Source organism: Boleophthalmus pectinirostris, unplaced genomic scaffold (assembly GCF_026225935.1).
Source record: "Boleophthalmus pectinirostris isolate CB_2022bp ecotype Guang Dong unplaced genomic scaffold, ASM2622593v1 HiC_scaffold_21, whole genome shotgun sequence".
In the NCBI taxonomy this organism is placed as follows: Eukaryota; Metazoa; Chordata; class Actinopteri; order Gobiiformes; family Gobiidae; genus Boleophthalmus; species Boleophthalmus pectinirostris.
This window is the reverse complement of record NW_026571175.1, coordinates 4,028,629-4,046,675: the sequence shown is the minus strand read 5'-3', so window position 1 is coordinate 4,046,675 and position 18,047 is coordinate 4,028,629. Positions and strand designations below refer to the sequence as shown.

The following is an 18,047-nucleotide window of genomic DNA, read 5'->3' as shown; positions in this document are numbered from 1 at the left end:
ATGCCAAACTCACTGTATTAATTGCACAATAATTTCAGCAAGTCAATTATTATCTTAAACTTTAAATGATATAAACTCACCATCAATGTTGAGCATCATATTCCACATGGCAGGACGGACTGACTGATGGAACCCGAACCACACCTCTCTGCCGCCCCCTAGTGGATGGTAGTAGCCTTCAGGAGGAGAGAAGAACGATCGGCCCACAGGAGTGTATCTGAGGGGAAAACCCAGCAAAAACAACAGATTAACATTAACAGATTTCACGTTTTTGATGACCCGAGTCTGCTCGTTGCGCTAAGTCACTCTTCCTCAAGAGCGCTATCACAACACAATCAACATGCATCCTGCTAATGAAACGACTGTACATCATATCAGGTTTGTCAAGTTGCTGTGTACAGTTTTGCATCATGTTTTTGTATAGAGATATTATCAGAGTACGTCACATCCCGCCCTACTGTGCATGTCTCCTGCAGAAAGAGCCGCTGTCCTATCTGGGATCATGTCAGTGTCTTGTAGGATTTCAGCAGGTTTGACGCTCTCCGGGGGCGCGGGGCTAGGTGTGTCAATCAGGTATGAAAGGATGTCCGGCTACTGAAGTTTGAGACATTTCTTTTTATTCATTTACACACCCACTTGCATTTAACGCATATGGCCATTAAGACGTATCCCACTCACTAATGTTCATTTAGCATCATAATTTATTTTATCACACGGCGATAAACTGTTTTAGTGCTGACAACATTGCTAGTCAGTGTTGCAACTTCATGTTAAATGCACAGACAACAGCACTTTCTACACTCAGGCTGCGAGCGTATCCACTGTGTGGATAAACAAATCATCTGTCTATATTTATGGAGAACTGTGGGTGACGCAGGCTTGTGGGCAAAGCATTAGACAGAATCTTACAGCTAACCATAAGGAGAGATCACTAGAAGGCTCAAACATGCATCGATGACATCTACTAACATCTTCAGGCTATGTTTTTGATAAGTGAACCACTTTTCTTTTCTTTACATTGGTAGAAAGCTAAAATATATATATATATATAATTTTGTATACTACCACCCTCTTTAAATGCCATGGCAATGGCAATTTATAATCTGAAAATGTAAAAAGGCAGATGTGATTGCTTCCCAAATTCTCAAATTCTGCAACTCGTGCTACTCATTTCCACATGTTCAGAACACTTTAGTAATACTTTTCATATGCACGATTGTTTTAGTTCAAATCTGTTTGTACCTCATAGAAGGAAGGTGTCGTGTGATCACATCTAGAGCCTGAACTGAATCCTCCGGGACCTCATTCAAGTGGCCTGACAGCGCCTCCAGCAGCATCTGCAGTGAAACTACAGACACCCACTGCAAGGACACTTTAAACGTCTGGTCCTTCCCCTCTCCAGGAAGAGTCACTTCCAAGTCCACCTGGAAACAAGAGGAGAAGTTAGGAAGGTAATTGAAACAATATGGCTGACTGATCAGACACTGATCAGATTAACCATGAAGCCTTGTTATTTTCTTGATAATCATGAGCTCAAACGTACCCTGTCCCGCCCTATAGGCAGGGGGTGGGCTGTGTACATGTTCCTCTTCCCGTCGTATCCAGGCTGTCGATCCCCAAAGATCTGCATCTTAAAGTGCCGCACCATAGTGTCCACCACCTCCCTGACAGAAGCAAATACAGGAATATGCACAGGTAAGTACAAGTATTATTTCCAATTATTAAAGCAACAGTTACTTTCTGGAGGTGGTATTCCATGTTTCCATGGAAATGGAACATTAAAACCATACTTCAAATTATTCTCCGTGGAGGATATGTTTTATGCTCTAATGTGGAATATTACAGCTAAAGAAACACTTCCATGGAGACAAGGTGGAGGAGGCTCTCCTCCAGGCCAAGCAAGAGGGGAAAAAACATGCAACATTACTATGGACTTGCATCGTCACAAACCTCACTAGATGCTTCCAGTGTAATAAAAACAACCAAACAATTTGAAAATAAAATAACATTTTAGTTTTGGCTATGGTCAGGCTCAGATGGAACCAACATTACATGGTAGGACTAAACTAATCTGTTTTGCAATAATGTTGCATGCATTACATGTTGTGAGACACCACTCAAAATGAGTGTGAATTCAAGTCCATTCATCCAAATAATGTGGTTTGTAATGTAAATGTGCACATACTGCCCCAGAGTGTCCTTGTGTGTTCAGGTGAGCAGAGGTGACTACTTACCTGTTGACCCTCCTTGGGCGTTTCTCAGGTTTGATGTCGATGTCATAGTGGTACACGTCGATCTTTGGGATCTGGACCTGGAAGTGGTTTGCGAGGAGCCGGATGGGTTTTCCCACCGTGCCCAGGCCGGGACGTCGAGGAGGCTGGAATAGAGAGGTCGGGGCGGGCGGCCCTGGAACACAACAGGGAAACACAAAGTCAGGAATACAATAACACTGCATTAGGGGAGAAAATAACTATGTATTAGTTAATAGCCAGGTTTGTGAGAACAGGATTTAAATTTTTGACTGGGGGCCATACTGACAATAGATTTCTGTTCCAACTCAATAACAATAATCAGACATTTTAATAATGCATCAAAAATGTGCAAAAATGTGAGTGCATATGACTTGAAGCTCAACAAAAAGGTGATTACACATTTCTGTTTATATTATTTTTAAATCAGCTCTTTATTTATGTTGTTTTTAAAAGTTTTAACTACAAACTCAATATTCTAATATTGCATTTCTTTAATTAATTCAATTTAATTAATTTGACATTTGATTGAATTTTCCACCTTTACAATTAGTGTCGTTACAATACTAGAAGTTGAAGAATGTTAAGGAAAATGTTTTAAGTTATTAAGATAAAAAGCTAATAATTGTAAAACTCTTCAGGAGAGGTCAAAATGTTGTCCCATATACGGGAATTTCAGTAACAATAGTTGCAATACTATAGCTAACAATAGCTCAAATGAGTTTCAATACCAGTTTCAGTATTGATTCATATTTGGTTCTGAAAACTGTTGTAGTTTTTTGACACTTGATGAATAAATTCATTTTAAAAGATTTTATATAATTAATTATACATAACTGATAAACAAATATAAATAGCAAAACAATAAAAACAAACTGTCATAACCTTTACACCTTTTTACATTTTAATTCACCTTAGCATGTGATACAACTAGTTTCTACTGCTCCACACCAAACAGAGGGCACAGGTTAGTAGTTCACACCCTGGACCAGACACCCAGAGCAGACTATAAATCTATAAAATATTCAAACAGCACCTTTATCTATGCATGGAGTCTAACCCATAACCTCTTTTTTGAGAGGAGGAGACAGGATAACCACTCTGCCGCAGTAACGCAGAGAGGACATGCACACTCAGTTTGCAGAGATCAAGAACCTAACTCCCAACCTCCTTACTGAGAGGCAGAATGCACGTGATCTACCAATATTCAACAATCAAAGTATTTCGCTTTACAATCGGACAACCATCTTATAGAAATATAGTTTGGAAGGCTGCAAAATGAATCATAATTTGAATGGATGCACTTAGCAGATCTCAAAAAAGTTGCAACTGTAGAAATACATTAATTTCCTCCACAAACAATCCATCTTATTCTGCATAAAAACCGCTAACCCTGTAGTTTAAACATGTTTTGAAATGTCTTTTTTGTATTAGTTTGAGTGTTCTTTTTGTCAATTTTTCTGTAAGTGTTTAAAATCTGAACTTTATTAAAATATATGTTGCAAATGTAATCGCAATCCTCATTTTCTCCCTACATTGTTCAGCTCTTATATATTGTTTCATCCTTTAATCCCAATCTAATGCTCATTTGACATGAAATTCTAATTGTCTGAATGTAAATTGGAGGGGAAGCGACGCTGCTTTCTGAATGCGCTGCATGAGTGCGCGCAGTATGTTCTCTGGTCCACATAAAGACCATATGAATGCTCTGGACACACAGGGTCACAGTGGGACAGAGGGGGCGATGACCTCCAATTATCCCCCTGCCCCGCCCTTCTCCTCTCCTCGCCAACGCCACAGGACACCACAGACACCCCCACGCACCTCCCCCATTACTATATAAACACTATGCAGACACCCACGAGCAGAGACAGAGTACTAGAGGGGGCAGGGTAAGTGCAGGCATGGCAACTGAGGATGCCATCTTTAGACTGTAGGAAACATTAGGGAGATAAGACACAGTCTTCCCACAAGACGCGAGACTGGGTCCACGAGAACGAAATCTTGACATATTCGATAATAAATTGTGACACCAAAATTGTGAACCGAACAGCACAACTAATTTTTTATTTATTTTATTTATTGTAACTGAAGCAAAGCTTTTTGGAACTGCACAAGAAACTTGTAATGTTAATGGAGATATTAATTCATTCATCATTGTATTTATACAGCGCCTTTCAAGACACCAAATGCGCTTTACAGTTCAATGTCTGTTCACTCCACACTTCGTGATAAGCTTCTACTGTAGCCACAGCTGCCCTGGGACATACTGACTGTAGTGAGGCTGCCAATCTGCACCAACACTTACTCCACATTTATACCAGCAAATGCAGTGTCTTGCCTCAGGACACAATGAGAGTTTTTGCCATTGGCACCCATCTGTGGCACCTAGTATTCCCAGAGATTCTCCATCCAAGTACTAACCAGGCAAGAACTGCTAAGCCTCTGAGATGTGATGAGATGAGGCTTTGACAAGCTGGTATGGCTGCAGCGTTTATGTCTTCTATGCATCTCAATCTTTGACATTTAGAAGTAGTTGTGGTTTGCATTTGTTCTTTCCTGTTATGGACTTCGTAATGACAACTGTAGACCATTAAAAAGATGGAGCTTAGAGTGGAATGTTTTGAAATGGGACTGCTGAGTGATATACGGCTCTTAAGTACAGCAATATTGAAATTATTTTTATATACTTTTTAACACAATATGTTGAGTTAAATCTGCATGACTTTATTTACAAGCCAGACTGTCATACATTAAAATTTGATAAAACTAAGATTAAATCAAGGCTAATTTAGGACTTAGGGCTATTTTAGTTGACCTTCCTATCATGAATGTTTTATTGCTATTGCAAAAGTCAGTTCCTAGATTGGTTCAGTGCGGCCTAGTTATAAACATTCAGTCCATGATTTTATCTGTCTAAAGCACAAAAACAACTGGATTAATGATTTATTTTACAGGTAGTATTATAGCAGTAGGGGTGGGACTAGATCCCTCGAGATCAAATTGCCACGAGACTGTGCGCACACTGGAAAATCTATCGCACAAGATTTTATCCTCCGTCTTTACATTTGGCTTTACACCTCGCACATATTCAGATAGTTAACACTTTATACTGTGTCCCAGTGTTTTTATTTCATAGTGATAGGACCAATACTGACACAAATACTCAGTGCTTAAGTTGGTTAAAAAGGTTGTGAAATTATATAATCAAATATTCATTGTTTTTGAAAAAGAAATTTAGGCCTCCATCACGCATAATAACTTAGATTAAACTCAGAAGATAGAAGCACACGTCCTTTGCCTGCGTCCCTCTGCACTGTGCACATACAACACAGACAGCAGTGGGGGAGAGGGGGGAGGAGCTGGAGCAACACAGAACATAGAAGCAGATACAGTTTTGTCTAATCATTTATATGTTAAAATAAAGTTTAATAACATATTGTAGGCCTATATTGAATATATAGTAATAATCAGTGATGCATGTAGGGAAATGGTGTTTAATGCATCAAAAGCATTATGATGAAAATGACCTGATTTGGTCTTTTATAACTATCAAAACATAAAACCCATTAAAAACACAATGTATAAAGAAATGATGCCAATTAAAAATCATGACACCAAAATTGTGAATTGATCCGTTTATTCTAAATTGGTCAAAATCTCATCTCAATCTCGTGGACCCCATCTTGTGAAAATTCTGTCTTGTCCCACCCATATATAGCAAGTTATTATTTGCATTTCCAACTCACATTTTTGCAAAACGGGAAGAAAAGAGCATTTCATCCAATTTGTTTACAGTCCAAACATGGCGGCCAATGTGGATGTCTGCTCAGGATGTCCCTTCTACTACCACACTACCCCCAACGACCCCCTCCGCACAAACATCAAGCCCACTTACCCCACAGAGCAGACAGGGGCGGTGGGGGGCAGACACACACAATCTGAGCCATATGGACTGAGATTATACGTTACAACACGCGACAATGACTAAAGCTGATACATGCACATGACTAACCCTGGATGAACTTTAAGACAAGATCTCCACAATGCTCTTTTTATAGCCAAAAAATCATCTCAGAAAAGGTTCTCAAAAGTACTATATGCTTTTTTTTTTTTTTCATATTTGATGCCAAGTTTAAACAGAGAATTATGTACGTAATTATGTATATTTTCTGCAAATTATTGGCCTTTTTTACTTAAGACAATTTACTTTACTTTAATGAAAAGGTCTACAGCCAATCCTCTGTCAAACTTCGGGGGAAAAGATATGACAATTTATCTGTGAAATGACACGTGGATTAAACGTATTATTATTATTATTAAAAGTAAAACTTAATATAGAAAGACATTTTTATTCTTTCCTATAAGACAAAACATTACATAGAAAATCAGGACTGATTAATATAAGGAAAACATTTAGAATTTAGATACAAATAAAAGTGACTTGTGTTTATCCCCCACATTTGACAAGCCTCTAGGACAAGATGAAGAACCCATATGACACACCTCGTCCAGGTTCTAGACCAGGACTAGGATCAGGGAGGGTTTTGAGCGCGCTGTGGCGAAGGGTGGGGCTGATTGTTCTCGCGCTTCATCTGTTAAGTGGAGCGTTCTGGGGCACAGGGTTCACATGGACACCCCCAGACCACAAAGAGACTACACTTCCCCTCATAAATCGGCTTTTTTGTCTATTCTAAATATATTGCATCTATAGGCTCTAATATGATTCTCTCAAAGAGGACACTATCGAAAAAATGCTTCCTTTGTGACAATGACACTCTTTCAAATTTCAAACATTTTTTGAGAATAACCTGCTTTTAATAACATTCCAAGTGTATGTTAATTAATACAATGAACATTTAGTAGTTTTTCAATAATTTGGTCTTGAAAAACATTAAAACTGTAGTCATTCAGGGAAGTTCCATAGTGGTCCATGGGCGTATACTAGTCTATGTGCTCTAATACCGTATTTTCCAGGTTATTGGGGGCGCTCTTAAGCCTCCAACCCCATCAAAAAACGACTGCGCGCCCCGCAATCCAGAGCGCCCTATACACGAATCCACTCGGGTGTCCCAGCATGACTTCAGTAAACTACAAAGCCACACCACCTGCAGCGCACGCAAACACACACGGAGCAGACAGCGACCACACAGCGAAAAACACCCCCAGACACACTCATCACTCCATGCCGACGAGGAACGGAACGGAGGAACGAACCGAAAAAGCGAGTCCAATGTGCCACTTCTAGACACAACTGAACAACTGAGTCACTGCGAACATGCCGACAATGCAGCGGTCCCAGACAACACCCTCCCTACATGCCACAACTGAACAAAGCCCAGAGTCACCGTGAATGCACCTAAACAAAGTCCCACTGACCCATCCAACTGTTGTGTTTCGTTTAAAGTCCAGCGCGGTTTATTTGTGAAAAAAGTTTGAAAATAGACCATTTATTGACAGTGCGTCTTATAATCCAGAGCGCCTAATAGTGCAGAAAATACAGTACTTGTTCTGATCCAGCTCAACATCATTCTAAAACTGTTCAGGAAAGGTTCATTTCTGTCCTGTCAATGTGACTTTTTTAGTATTGATACCTGCTCAAATGAATATCTAGTTTCAGTTCTAGTTTTAGTATCAATTAGTATCCAATTTTTGACAACCGTACATTGTAGAAAGGAAATGATTTTAACAATGCATCAAATCCCTATTACCAAATGACATGCATTTTACTATTACTTCTGTTTAAATGCTCATTTAACAGAGTGTTCCTCTCCAATTTCAGTGTCTGGTCTCAAACTGAAAGTATATTTTGTCTGTGACACAAGAGGAAGTGAAATCTGCTCAGACAGTTTTATTAGCCTCAGAATAAACAACCACAACTCGCTCTTAACTGCTCTGGATACATGGCTATTCAGTAGTCTCAACGTGGAAATATTATGCATTTTTGGGACTTTAAATGGCTTTTAAACATTTGATCACCTTGGTATTAGTGTTTCACATTTTTATGGTAAACAAACTGTATAAACTACACCTCAGTATTTAGGTGTTGGAGTTTTCTTTGCGATAGTCAGTGGGAATGACTAATGAAAAGAAAAGCTCTGAACCACTCAGTTTATGAACTTAAAAACTGAGCAGGAGAAGTCTGGATTTCTACCTGTGACCAACAATCAGGGAAAATTTTAAAATATGATTTCTGAGGCTTAGAGTAAGACGACCTTATAAACATGACTAATGAAACCAGCACGAATGAAGCAAAATACAACTGTAGGGCTGCCCAATCATGTGGAAAATGCATGCCAACAAGTATTTCTGTTAGATTTGCAACATTCTCTGCACATTTAAACTACTCCAAGAGCAAATATGAACTGAGAAATAAGAATCCCATGCATTTCAGAACATGTCAGTAGGTTTTGTTCTTTGCATGGGACATTCTAAATAATTGCAGATGTTGGGATTTGATAACCATGCCAAGCTGTCAACACAAATTCAATCAACATCAGTTTTGATTCAGTTGCAATATAATGAGAAGCCCTAATTACAGGTATGTTTTGAATGAAGAGACAACAATACAAAAAGTTCCAAAAAAGTTAAAGCTCAGTTTGCATAACGTGTCAAAATTAAGCCATCTTTGACTCAACATCCAAGCGCAGAAAATGTAGAAACCGAGGCCAGTCTCTCAAACAAATGACAAGATACAATAGTCATTTTGAGACAGCGAAGTCCAATGGGGCTGATCACATTCTACTTTTGATTTTAAATGTAATCTGCACTTAAAAACACACTTTACTACAGCTGGGAAGGACTCATCATCCACTTTGCCTTTAGGGTTTACTACATCTAAATCAGAAAAATTGTGACTATTGACTATTAAAATAACCATGGACTATTTCTGGACATTAATAAACATTGCTTCCGTTCAGATGGCATCACTGTTGCTTATGTTGTGAAGTGGAGGCAGGTAAAATGCCTAGTTAGCTCCAGTTTAAAGTTGTTGTCCGTGGAAACGCAGAGACCAGAGATGAGTCAGAGCTGATGGGAACACACTTCAACATCTCAATGAGAGAGAGGAGAGAGGAGAGAGGAGGGGGGTTGTTCATTCAACCTGCCACAGCCTGCTATCAGCTACTGTTTTTAGCATTAATCAAACTGCTTCAACTCTCGCATCGTTTTCCATGTCATATACCCAGCATTCTGGAGGGACTTGAGTGTATTGGAGACATAGAGGGATTCGTTTTAAGAAGGCAGCTCTACTTTTAGTATTTAAATCATCAATCATGGGTGGGTAATGAACATATTTCAGAAAGGAAATTTCAAATGATCAGCTTGGGAGATCAGCAGCCTATTCTGTGTCAGTAAAAGCACTTGTTCATTTGCAAAGTTAAAGGACTGTGTCATCCATTCTCAGAAAACTTGAAAAAATAAACTGGACTCGACTCATTAAAGCTAAATTTTGTTTTCAAGTTTATTTTTGGTTCTATACTGGTTGCGAGCCAATATTATAAGAGATGTAACAATAACGGAAATAGTGTGATATTGTTTCATCAGTGTTCTCGCAATAATATGGTGGCTCATTACAATATATCGAATTACAAGTCGCTTTGCTTAAATTAAGAGTTATGGTGCAGCAATAACTTAACCGTGAGATGCAAATCATGAAAATGTCGCACAGAAAGATTTGGATATTTTTACATCCCTAAATATTATATTTTACTCTGATCGCTCCCAAGAACCTTGTCTAATTTGTTCTATTTCAAATATTTGAATTGAAATGGCCTTAATACTGGACCAAAAAAAACATAACATAACTAGGGCTGGGTCTCATTAAAAAGTTGCCGATACATACCTTGATATATATGCCATGATACAATACATATCTCGATACAGTGAGCTTTCAATTCAATATAACATTTCAAATCGATGCGATTCAACACAGAATAATGGCTAAATGAAGGCTGTGATACTAAAAGTCTTTGTTAAACCACGTCTTGTGCAAAGTTAATATGAAACACACGCATTTTAATCATCAAAACAGTGAAAATGTCAAATATGCTGCATAAACAAGATTCTTCCCTTTGAACAAACAACAAAACTGTAGTGCTCTAACAAAATAATTTTGTAAAATATACCAAAAAATACTCTTGGCAATGTATTGATACAGCAACCCATGATATCAATATTGTATCATCACATTAAACTATACAATATATTGATATTTCAATATTTTGGCACACTCCTAAATAACATAAAATTGATCAATGAGAGAAAAAATTGAAATATTAAACATATAACCCACCAAGCAAAGTAATAATCAACATGTAAACCTGTTGACATTTCCTCTCAACACAATGCCACTATAAATCAAGCTAGGGAGGTACAGATACTGGTATCTACAACATTTCACTGGATCAGGTATCAGCCCCATGTTAACTGTTCTGCCGATATCCTGGTTGGGCCTTTAATTTAATGCAACAGGTCTATGTACAGACTGATGTAGGCTTATGACGTCTCAAAATGAATAACTTATTCACACAAAGCTGTTCAGAAGTTACTTGGAAGATGACTAATTACATGCCAGAATTGGATCCATTTTGTAATAAGGTAACTCTGAACACTATCCGTTAAAATCAGTTATCAGCAGATATTTAATGTCAAGTTATAGATATCGGTATCAGAGCTGAAAAAGCCGGATCTGTGCATGCCTAAATCAAGTATTATCATATTCCGTCTTGTCCTCCTCTGCTTTCCCTCTTATTTCCGTCTCTTCTAAGAATTGGGGCCCCGTCAGTGTGCACACCCCATACACAGAGCAGCGGAGGACAGAGGAGGACAGTGGACGGGGTGGGGTGGGGGGGCATGTTTCTTTACAAACCCTGGACGGACAAACCAAAAGGAGGCCCCAAAACGGAGCCTGGGGTCACGGGACGTCCCACAGAGAGACAGCCTTTTCACCATCACTGAGACCATTATGTCCGTGAACAAAACCACCAGGACGAACAAAACCCACCAGACCCACTGGAACAATACAAACAAGAGGAGGACAAGAAGAGGACAAGCAGCACGCGTCTTTAAGAGACACGCATTTGACCAAGGCCATTAAACGGGACTTAAAGGAGCACTTGATGGGATTATTTTATATGAATGACTGATATGCTAATGCTGACACTTATTGAACTGGGACAATGCAAACAAAAACATCACAACTGGTACATTTTGTTACGCTAAAGATCCAGTATTACACTATTCTCTGATCTATGTTGTAATGTTTCCTCAGCACAAACAGACCCGGAGTTAGGTTTTGTTTCATTCACACATGTTTAACGCACAAACAGAAAACACTCTGTTCCACCTTGTGATGTCATGGGGTAGTACAAAAAGTGCTCCACTGTGTTTTTAAAACTCCATACGCCTTCAATAGAATCATTTGGATGATTTCAGCCCTGGAACCACCAATCTCTACTGAACTAAAGGTAAAAGGAGCTGTGAACTTGAAAACTACCAGTTTATGACATCACAAGGTGGAACAGAGCATTTTCAGCATTTTGGAGATGTAGACTAATAAAGGATTACTCAAACATGTGTGAATGAAACAAAACACAACTTTGGGTATGTTTTTGAGGAGGTAACAACATTCTGACATGACTTAAATCTCAAAAGACTCACTTTTGCGTAACATAGGACCTTTAACCGTGACTAAAAGGAGCACTTGAAGAGATTATTTTATATGAATGCCCATATTCTAAATTTACTGTATTTTCCACACTATTAGGCGCTCTGGATTATAAGACGCACTGTCAATAAATGGTCTATTTTCGAACTTTTTTCACAAATAAACCGCACCGGACTTTAAAAGGAAACAACAGTTGGTTGGGTGAGTGGTTTTGTTTGTTTGTGGCGTTCATGGTGACTCCAGGCTTTGTTCAGTTGTGGCGTGTAGGGAGGGTGCTGTCTGGGACCGCTCAATTGTCGGCGTGTTCGCAGTGACTCAGTTGTTCAGTTGTGTCTAGAAGTGGCACATTGCACTCGTTTTTTCGGTTCATTCCTCCGTTCCGTTCCTCGTCGGTGTGGAGTGATGAGTGTGTCTGTGGGTGTGTTTCGCTGCGTGGTCGCTGTCTGCTCCGTGTGTGTTTGCGTGCGCTGCAGGAAGTGCGGCTTTGTAGTTTACTGAAGTCATGCTGGGACACCCGAGTGGATTTGTGTATAGGGCACTCTGGATTGTGGGGCGCGCAGTCGTTTTTTGATGGGGTTGGAGGTTTATGAGCATGACTTATGGTGCGGAAAATACGGTAATAGGGACAAGGCATACAAAAATGTTATTCTATTGGTAACAATTGGTACTCTAAAAAAGTATGGCCCATCACAATAATTACTAAATGACTTCATTCAACACAATAGAAAGAATAAGGCTGCAGCTAACCACTACTGTTAGTGCTGTACTCTTTTTTTCTGTACTTTTTTTGTGCCATTTCTACAGCCAGGCAACAAACATTTTTAAAGGGCATACTTATCACCTATTTTCTGAAATCTGTTGGAAAAGTCAAATACAAAATCACAATGTATTGTCTTGCTCATAAAATTACAAATACTTCTTTTTGGTCAACTTATGATTGAATATCTTTTGACGTTATTTTGATTTTGACATTTTCACAAAGAACTGCCACGCCAGAGTCCTTAAGTTTTAACAGCCCCTAGATCTGCTACCAGAAAGGTTCCATAGTGCTCCTTTAATTTGTGCCAAAAAGCTCCAAAAAGTGTTGACCCACAAACCCAATTACACAACGCCATCGCTCTCGTCTGAACTACCATTGCTCCAAATGTGGCGAAACAACCTCAAAACAACACATCATTTTTTCTACTAGGGCTGCAAGATTAATAACACTCGAATCGAAATTGTAATCTGAATAGACGCAACTGGCAAATAGCAAAGTAGCATCATTTCTTTCTTTCTTTCTGAAATGTGATTCTTATATTAGTTTGTCAGTTCAGATTTCAGTGTTTTTGTTAATTCTTCTGGGCGTTTTTTAATTGTGAACTTCGAACCTAATCCCATCACAAAACACAAATTTGATTGCAGTGTTTGTCTGAAAAATTACAATTCAATACCCCCCCAAGTCGTTCAGTCCTCATTCCTACTATCCCCAATCCTGAGCAAAATAATGAAATGACATCTGATTGAACCAATGATGAGTTTTTCATATTGAGACGGTGTAACTCGCAATATCCCCACAGCACAGAATACGCACAACACGGGCAATATTCAAATGGTCTATAAATTATACATATACTGAGGCTGCCTGATCTGCGACGCATGTAATTCCAATGAAGACGCGTTCTGCATGTGTGCTAGATGCTAATGTGTTTTTATTAAAATCCATGTACAACGAAGAACTCTGCAATATGTCATTCCAATATTCCTTATTATTATGATCAAAGTTTCTTGAGTTATTTAAGTTCAAACTATATTATGGATGCATTTCAGCTTCATGTTATTCTGCAACATTTTGATGACTTTTCTCCCTTTCAAAATGTATAATAGTGGGTTTTAAATGGTTAATCGCTATGGCAACCATTCATATTTTTTCAACATTCTGAAACTCATGGGTAGCATTCCAGACTGAAGCATCAACAGGTTAAGTGAGCAAACGGCAGACTGTATTCGTTATGGCTGAGCGATATGGGGAAAAACATTTGACTGATTTTTCTGGCCAGTAATTGTGATTAGATTTGGGATTTTTTTTTATTTTTTTGTGATTTCTAAAGTTCACATTTCAAATATATCCACACAAAAAATGACAAAAAGAAATCTGAACTCCCACACTACTACAAGAATCAGAGATCTTTACACTACAGGGTTAGCAGTTTAATGCAGTTTAAGACAGGAGATTTTGTTGTTTGTTATTGACAAATTGTAAAGACTGCAATTTTTCAAAATATCATTTATTTTCTTCCACAATTTAAATTGGATTCCTTGCAACCCTGTAATACGAAACTAAATTGTTTATATTTTACTAGCATTTCATATTTCAGTCTTCTCCAAATCATTCTTCCTGAACACGTTCAAAGTGTTCTCTGGGAAGTAAATTTTGTAAACACAATTTGCAAATGTGAATCGCCTTCACACTATTTGTCAGGAAAAAAAAAAACTAAAATTCTTAAGCCCTGCAGCAAACATTTCCTTTTTCTTAAAATGTGCATTGAACTCGACGTTCTATGCACTGCGTCGCTCATCGTATGACTCATAAAAGTCAAAAGGCCAGACTTGTACACCTGTGCAAGCGGGGAGACAGTAGTCGCTTCAAATAATAGCTACATTTAAACAAATATCTATAATTTAAAACGAATAACAATCAGAATAACTAAGGCTTGTAGAGCACTGTATTGTAGTGTTGTCACAATACTAACATTTCTACTTAAATTTCAAGCTCAACTGTGATACTTAGGAATAGACTCAAATTGAGTATTGAGTATACTGATCCGAATACCACGATGATTTAAAAAAAACAACACTTTATTTAGATAATTAGTGATTTTTAACATTAAATGGTAGTACTTTCTTTTCTATTCCCATGTGGCCTTATGTGTGTGATCACTCGGTGGTCCAGGTAGGGTCCATAGTGTCCATGTGTGTATACTAGTCCATGTTCTCTTATACTTGTTCTGATGCACCTCAATATCATTCAAAAGCTATTCAGGAAAGGCTCATTTCTATCCTGTAAATGTGTTTTTTTGAGTACTGATAACTGCAAAAAATGAGCACCTAATTTCGATTAACATCTGATTTTCTATATTTTGACCACCCTTCTTCTTTATTTTAAAATTCAGTAGCCATTTTGAATTCACACTGGCCACATACATGTTGAATTGTGCTCATTAATCGGCAATGCAACAAGTAAATCTCAATTCATTGGTTCAAAATAAAAGACTAAAAACATTGAATTCCTGTAAAAGGGGATTTATAGAATTTATAGAAAAGGCAGTAGCACGTTTATAGATTTATTGCAGAAAGTAGATAATTAACCAGGATCAAGTCTATTTAAAATACTACTTGTAAAAACTGAAATCTGTTTGTTATGTGAAACTATACACAGCTACAACGCTCGTGGAAGGGTTAAGAGAAGAGATACGAGAATCCAGTGTTATGATTCATTTCCTATAGGTGCACGTCTGAGCCCTTTGTCCCATTTTGCGTGATGAAAACGTGGGTGACGTACAGGTGTGTGGGTGCTGTTCCCGGATCTAGCATCATCAATACAATACATTATATCACCCCAAGCGCTTCTTGCAGCACGGAAAACATGAATCTCGTAGTAAGTGCGCGGTCGAAATGGTTGTACGGATGCAACGAGTGGTATTGGTCGTGCAGTAGATGATTGTAATCGATAAAAGCGTCCTCCATACAACAGCATCGTGGTCACAACAAACGCTATTACCCAAAAGAGCCGCGCGCAAACCTATGGCACAAGCAAAACAACGCGATTCCAAGCTCCAATCCGATCATTTAACACGAATAATTCACGTTTTGCGGTGTTTATTTGGCTCCCCGCTGTCACCGTGGATAGTAGCAGCGTTCTGAGACAAGACGCTCTGTTCTCGATGGCGAAGGTTCAAATTCAGATCAAATTTAAAGCCCCGTATTTGGAGATTTCGCTTCGTTTCGGCGCCGTGGTTTCGTAAATGCGCCAAAAATGAGCGCAGATGTTTAGATAAACGTAAACACCGCGTGAATAAACAGTATCGTACAGCGAGCACGACACGGAAGGAAGGAGAGCAGGGGAAGGTCCTGTTAAATCCCCATACACACACACACATACACACACACACACACACACACACACACACACACGCACACACACATGCACAATGCGAGGCGAGGAGTAGTGCGTGCTTGGATAAATACACGCCAAAACGTCACTGTACAACCAACATAACCGCTACTACTTCTCATAAAAGCGACTACACGTGAATAATGGACGTCGTTAGTCAAATGTAGTATTTAAATATCCAGATAACACACGTTCGGCCTGGGTTTGTTTTCCCGTGGAGGCCTCTGTGCAGCCGCGGCATTAGCGCAGCGCTCGCCTCCCCTCCACAGCCGCTTTGTACCGCGTCTCTTACCAGGTCCGAGGGCTTCCATGGCCGAGGCCTCTCTCTCCGTCTCTGTCCCGGCCTGACGGCTCCGTACCGACGCTGAAATTGGGGGCGGTATCGCGAAGCTGAAAGGGGACTATTTAGAAAACGAAATAAAGGTAAACGCGAAGGTGCCTGCCGCTTGCTGCTGCCTGCGCTGGACTGAACTGTGCTTCTGCCGCTGCCGCTGCTCGGGCTGGGGATTTGTAACTGCGCATGCGTCAGGGGACAAGCGTTTGCCTCCCATCTGCGCATGCGTAATGTAATAATAACAATAATAAATCTTTATTTATAAAGCACTTTTAAAAACAAGGTTTATAAAGTGCTGTACAAGCCGCAAAGAACAATACAAAAGCATAAAAATAGCATTCACAGAGCATACAAAAACAGACAATGATGCAAACAATCCAATAAATTATAATAAATAAATAAAAAGAAATAGAATAAAAAGAAATATGGAATACGATCAAGTTAAACCAGTCAAAGGAAGGCCAACCGATAAAAAAGGAGTCTTAAGAAGTGATTTAAAAGATGATACTGATTGTGCGAGCCTTATCTCCTCAGGCATGTTGAAAAGGCTCCATCAGCCTTCATCCAGAGGTAGGACTTTGGAACAGCAAAAGGGACCTGCCTGAAAATCTAAGGCTGAAGAAGAACAGCCAAAGGGACCTGCCTGAAAATCTAAGGCTGAAGAAGAACAGCCAAAGGGACCTGCCTGAAAATCTAAGCTGAAGAAGAACAGCCAAAGGGACCTGCCTGAAAATCTAAGGCTGAAGAAGAACAGCCAAAGGGACCTGCCTGAAAATCTAAGGCTGAAGAAGAACAGCCAAAGGGACCTGCCTAAGGATCTGAGGTTGAAGAGAAACAGCCACAGGGACTTGAGGATCTAAGGCTGTAGAAGAACAGCCACAGGGACCTGCCTGAGGATCTGCGGCTGCAGAAGGCTCCTTCAGGGTTAAAAGTTCTGAAATGTAACTTGGTGCATGCAAGCTTTAAAAGTGATTAATAAAATCTTCAAACTGATTCTAAAACCCAAAGGCAGCCAGTGAAGGGAAGTAAAACAGGGTCATGTGTTCATGTTAAACCCAGTGAGGAGCTGAGCTGCTGCGTTCTGAATCAGCTGGAGATGGGAGATGGATTTCGAGGTGAGGCGAGAGAGGAGGGAGCTGCAATAGTCTAGCTGGGAGAAGATGAGCACGTGCATGACTTTTTCAAGATCAGGGCGGGAGAGGATAGTTTTGATTTTACTAATTGTGTGGAGGTGGAGAAAACAGGTTTGGGTGACTTTTTAATGTGAAGGTGGAAGTTGAGGTGAGAGTCAAAAATGACGCCAAGGTTTCTGGCTGCAGGGAAGAGGCTATTGCTGATATGGGAAGTGGAATGTACTGACTTTTATTTTTATTTACCTCTTTTTGAGTATCTATTTTCGATCAGTATGTGATTTTTGAAACTGCTGACCACCCTGCTGCATTGGTTTCAAATTTAGTAGCCATTTTGAATTCATACTAGCCACATATATGTTGAATTGTGCTCATTAATTGGCAACGCAAGAAGTAAATCTCAATTCATTTGTTCAAAATAAGACTAAAATCATTGAATTCCAGTAAAAGGGGATTTATAGAATTTATAGAAAAGGCAGTAGCATATATAATATATATATATATATATTATATA

General features: G+C 39.2%; 1 protein-coding gene across 4 annotated transcripts in view; it reads right to left on the bottom strand.

The window, feature by feature from the left end:
* The window catches only part of ago4 (argonaute RISC component 4), a 36,302-nt gene extending 19,747 nt beyond the window's left edge, over positions 1–16,555 (bottom strand). For 3 of the 4 annotated variants that reach the window (XM_020923761.2, XM_020923763.2, XM_020923764.2), the window contains exons 1-5: positions 16,362–16,555; positions 2,235–2,406; positions 1,544–1,664; positions 1,243–1,424; positions 81–217 (exon numbers count right to left, since the gene is read on the bottom strand). In XM_020923761.2, coding sequence (XP_020779420.1) covers positions 81–217; positions 1,243–1,424; positions 1,544–1,664; positions 2,235–2,406; positions 16,362–16,380 — 631 coding nt within the window. In that variant the 5' untranslated portion in view covers positions 16,381–16,555. The remainder of the gene's footprint in view (positions 1–80; positions 218–1,242; positions 1,425–1,543; positions 1,665–2,234; positions 2,407–16,361) is intronic. The other variant, XM_020923762.2, reaches the window with a different exon arrangement.
* Between the last annotated feature and the right edge of the window lie 1,492 nt (positions 16,556–18,047).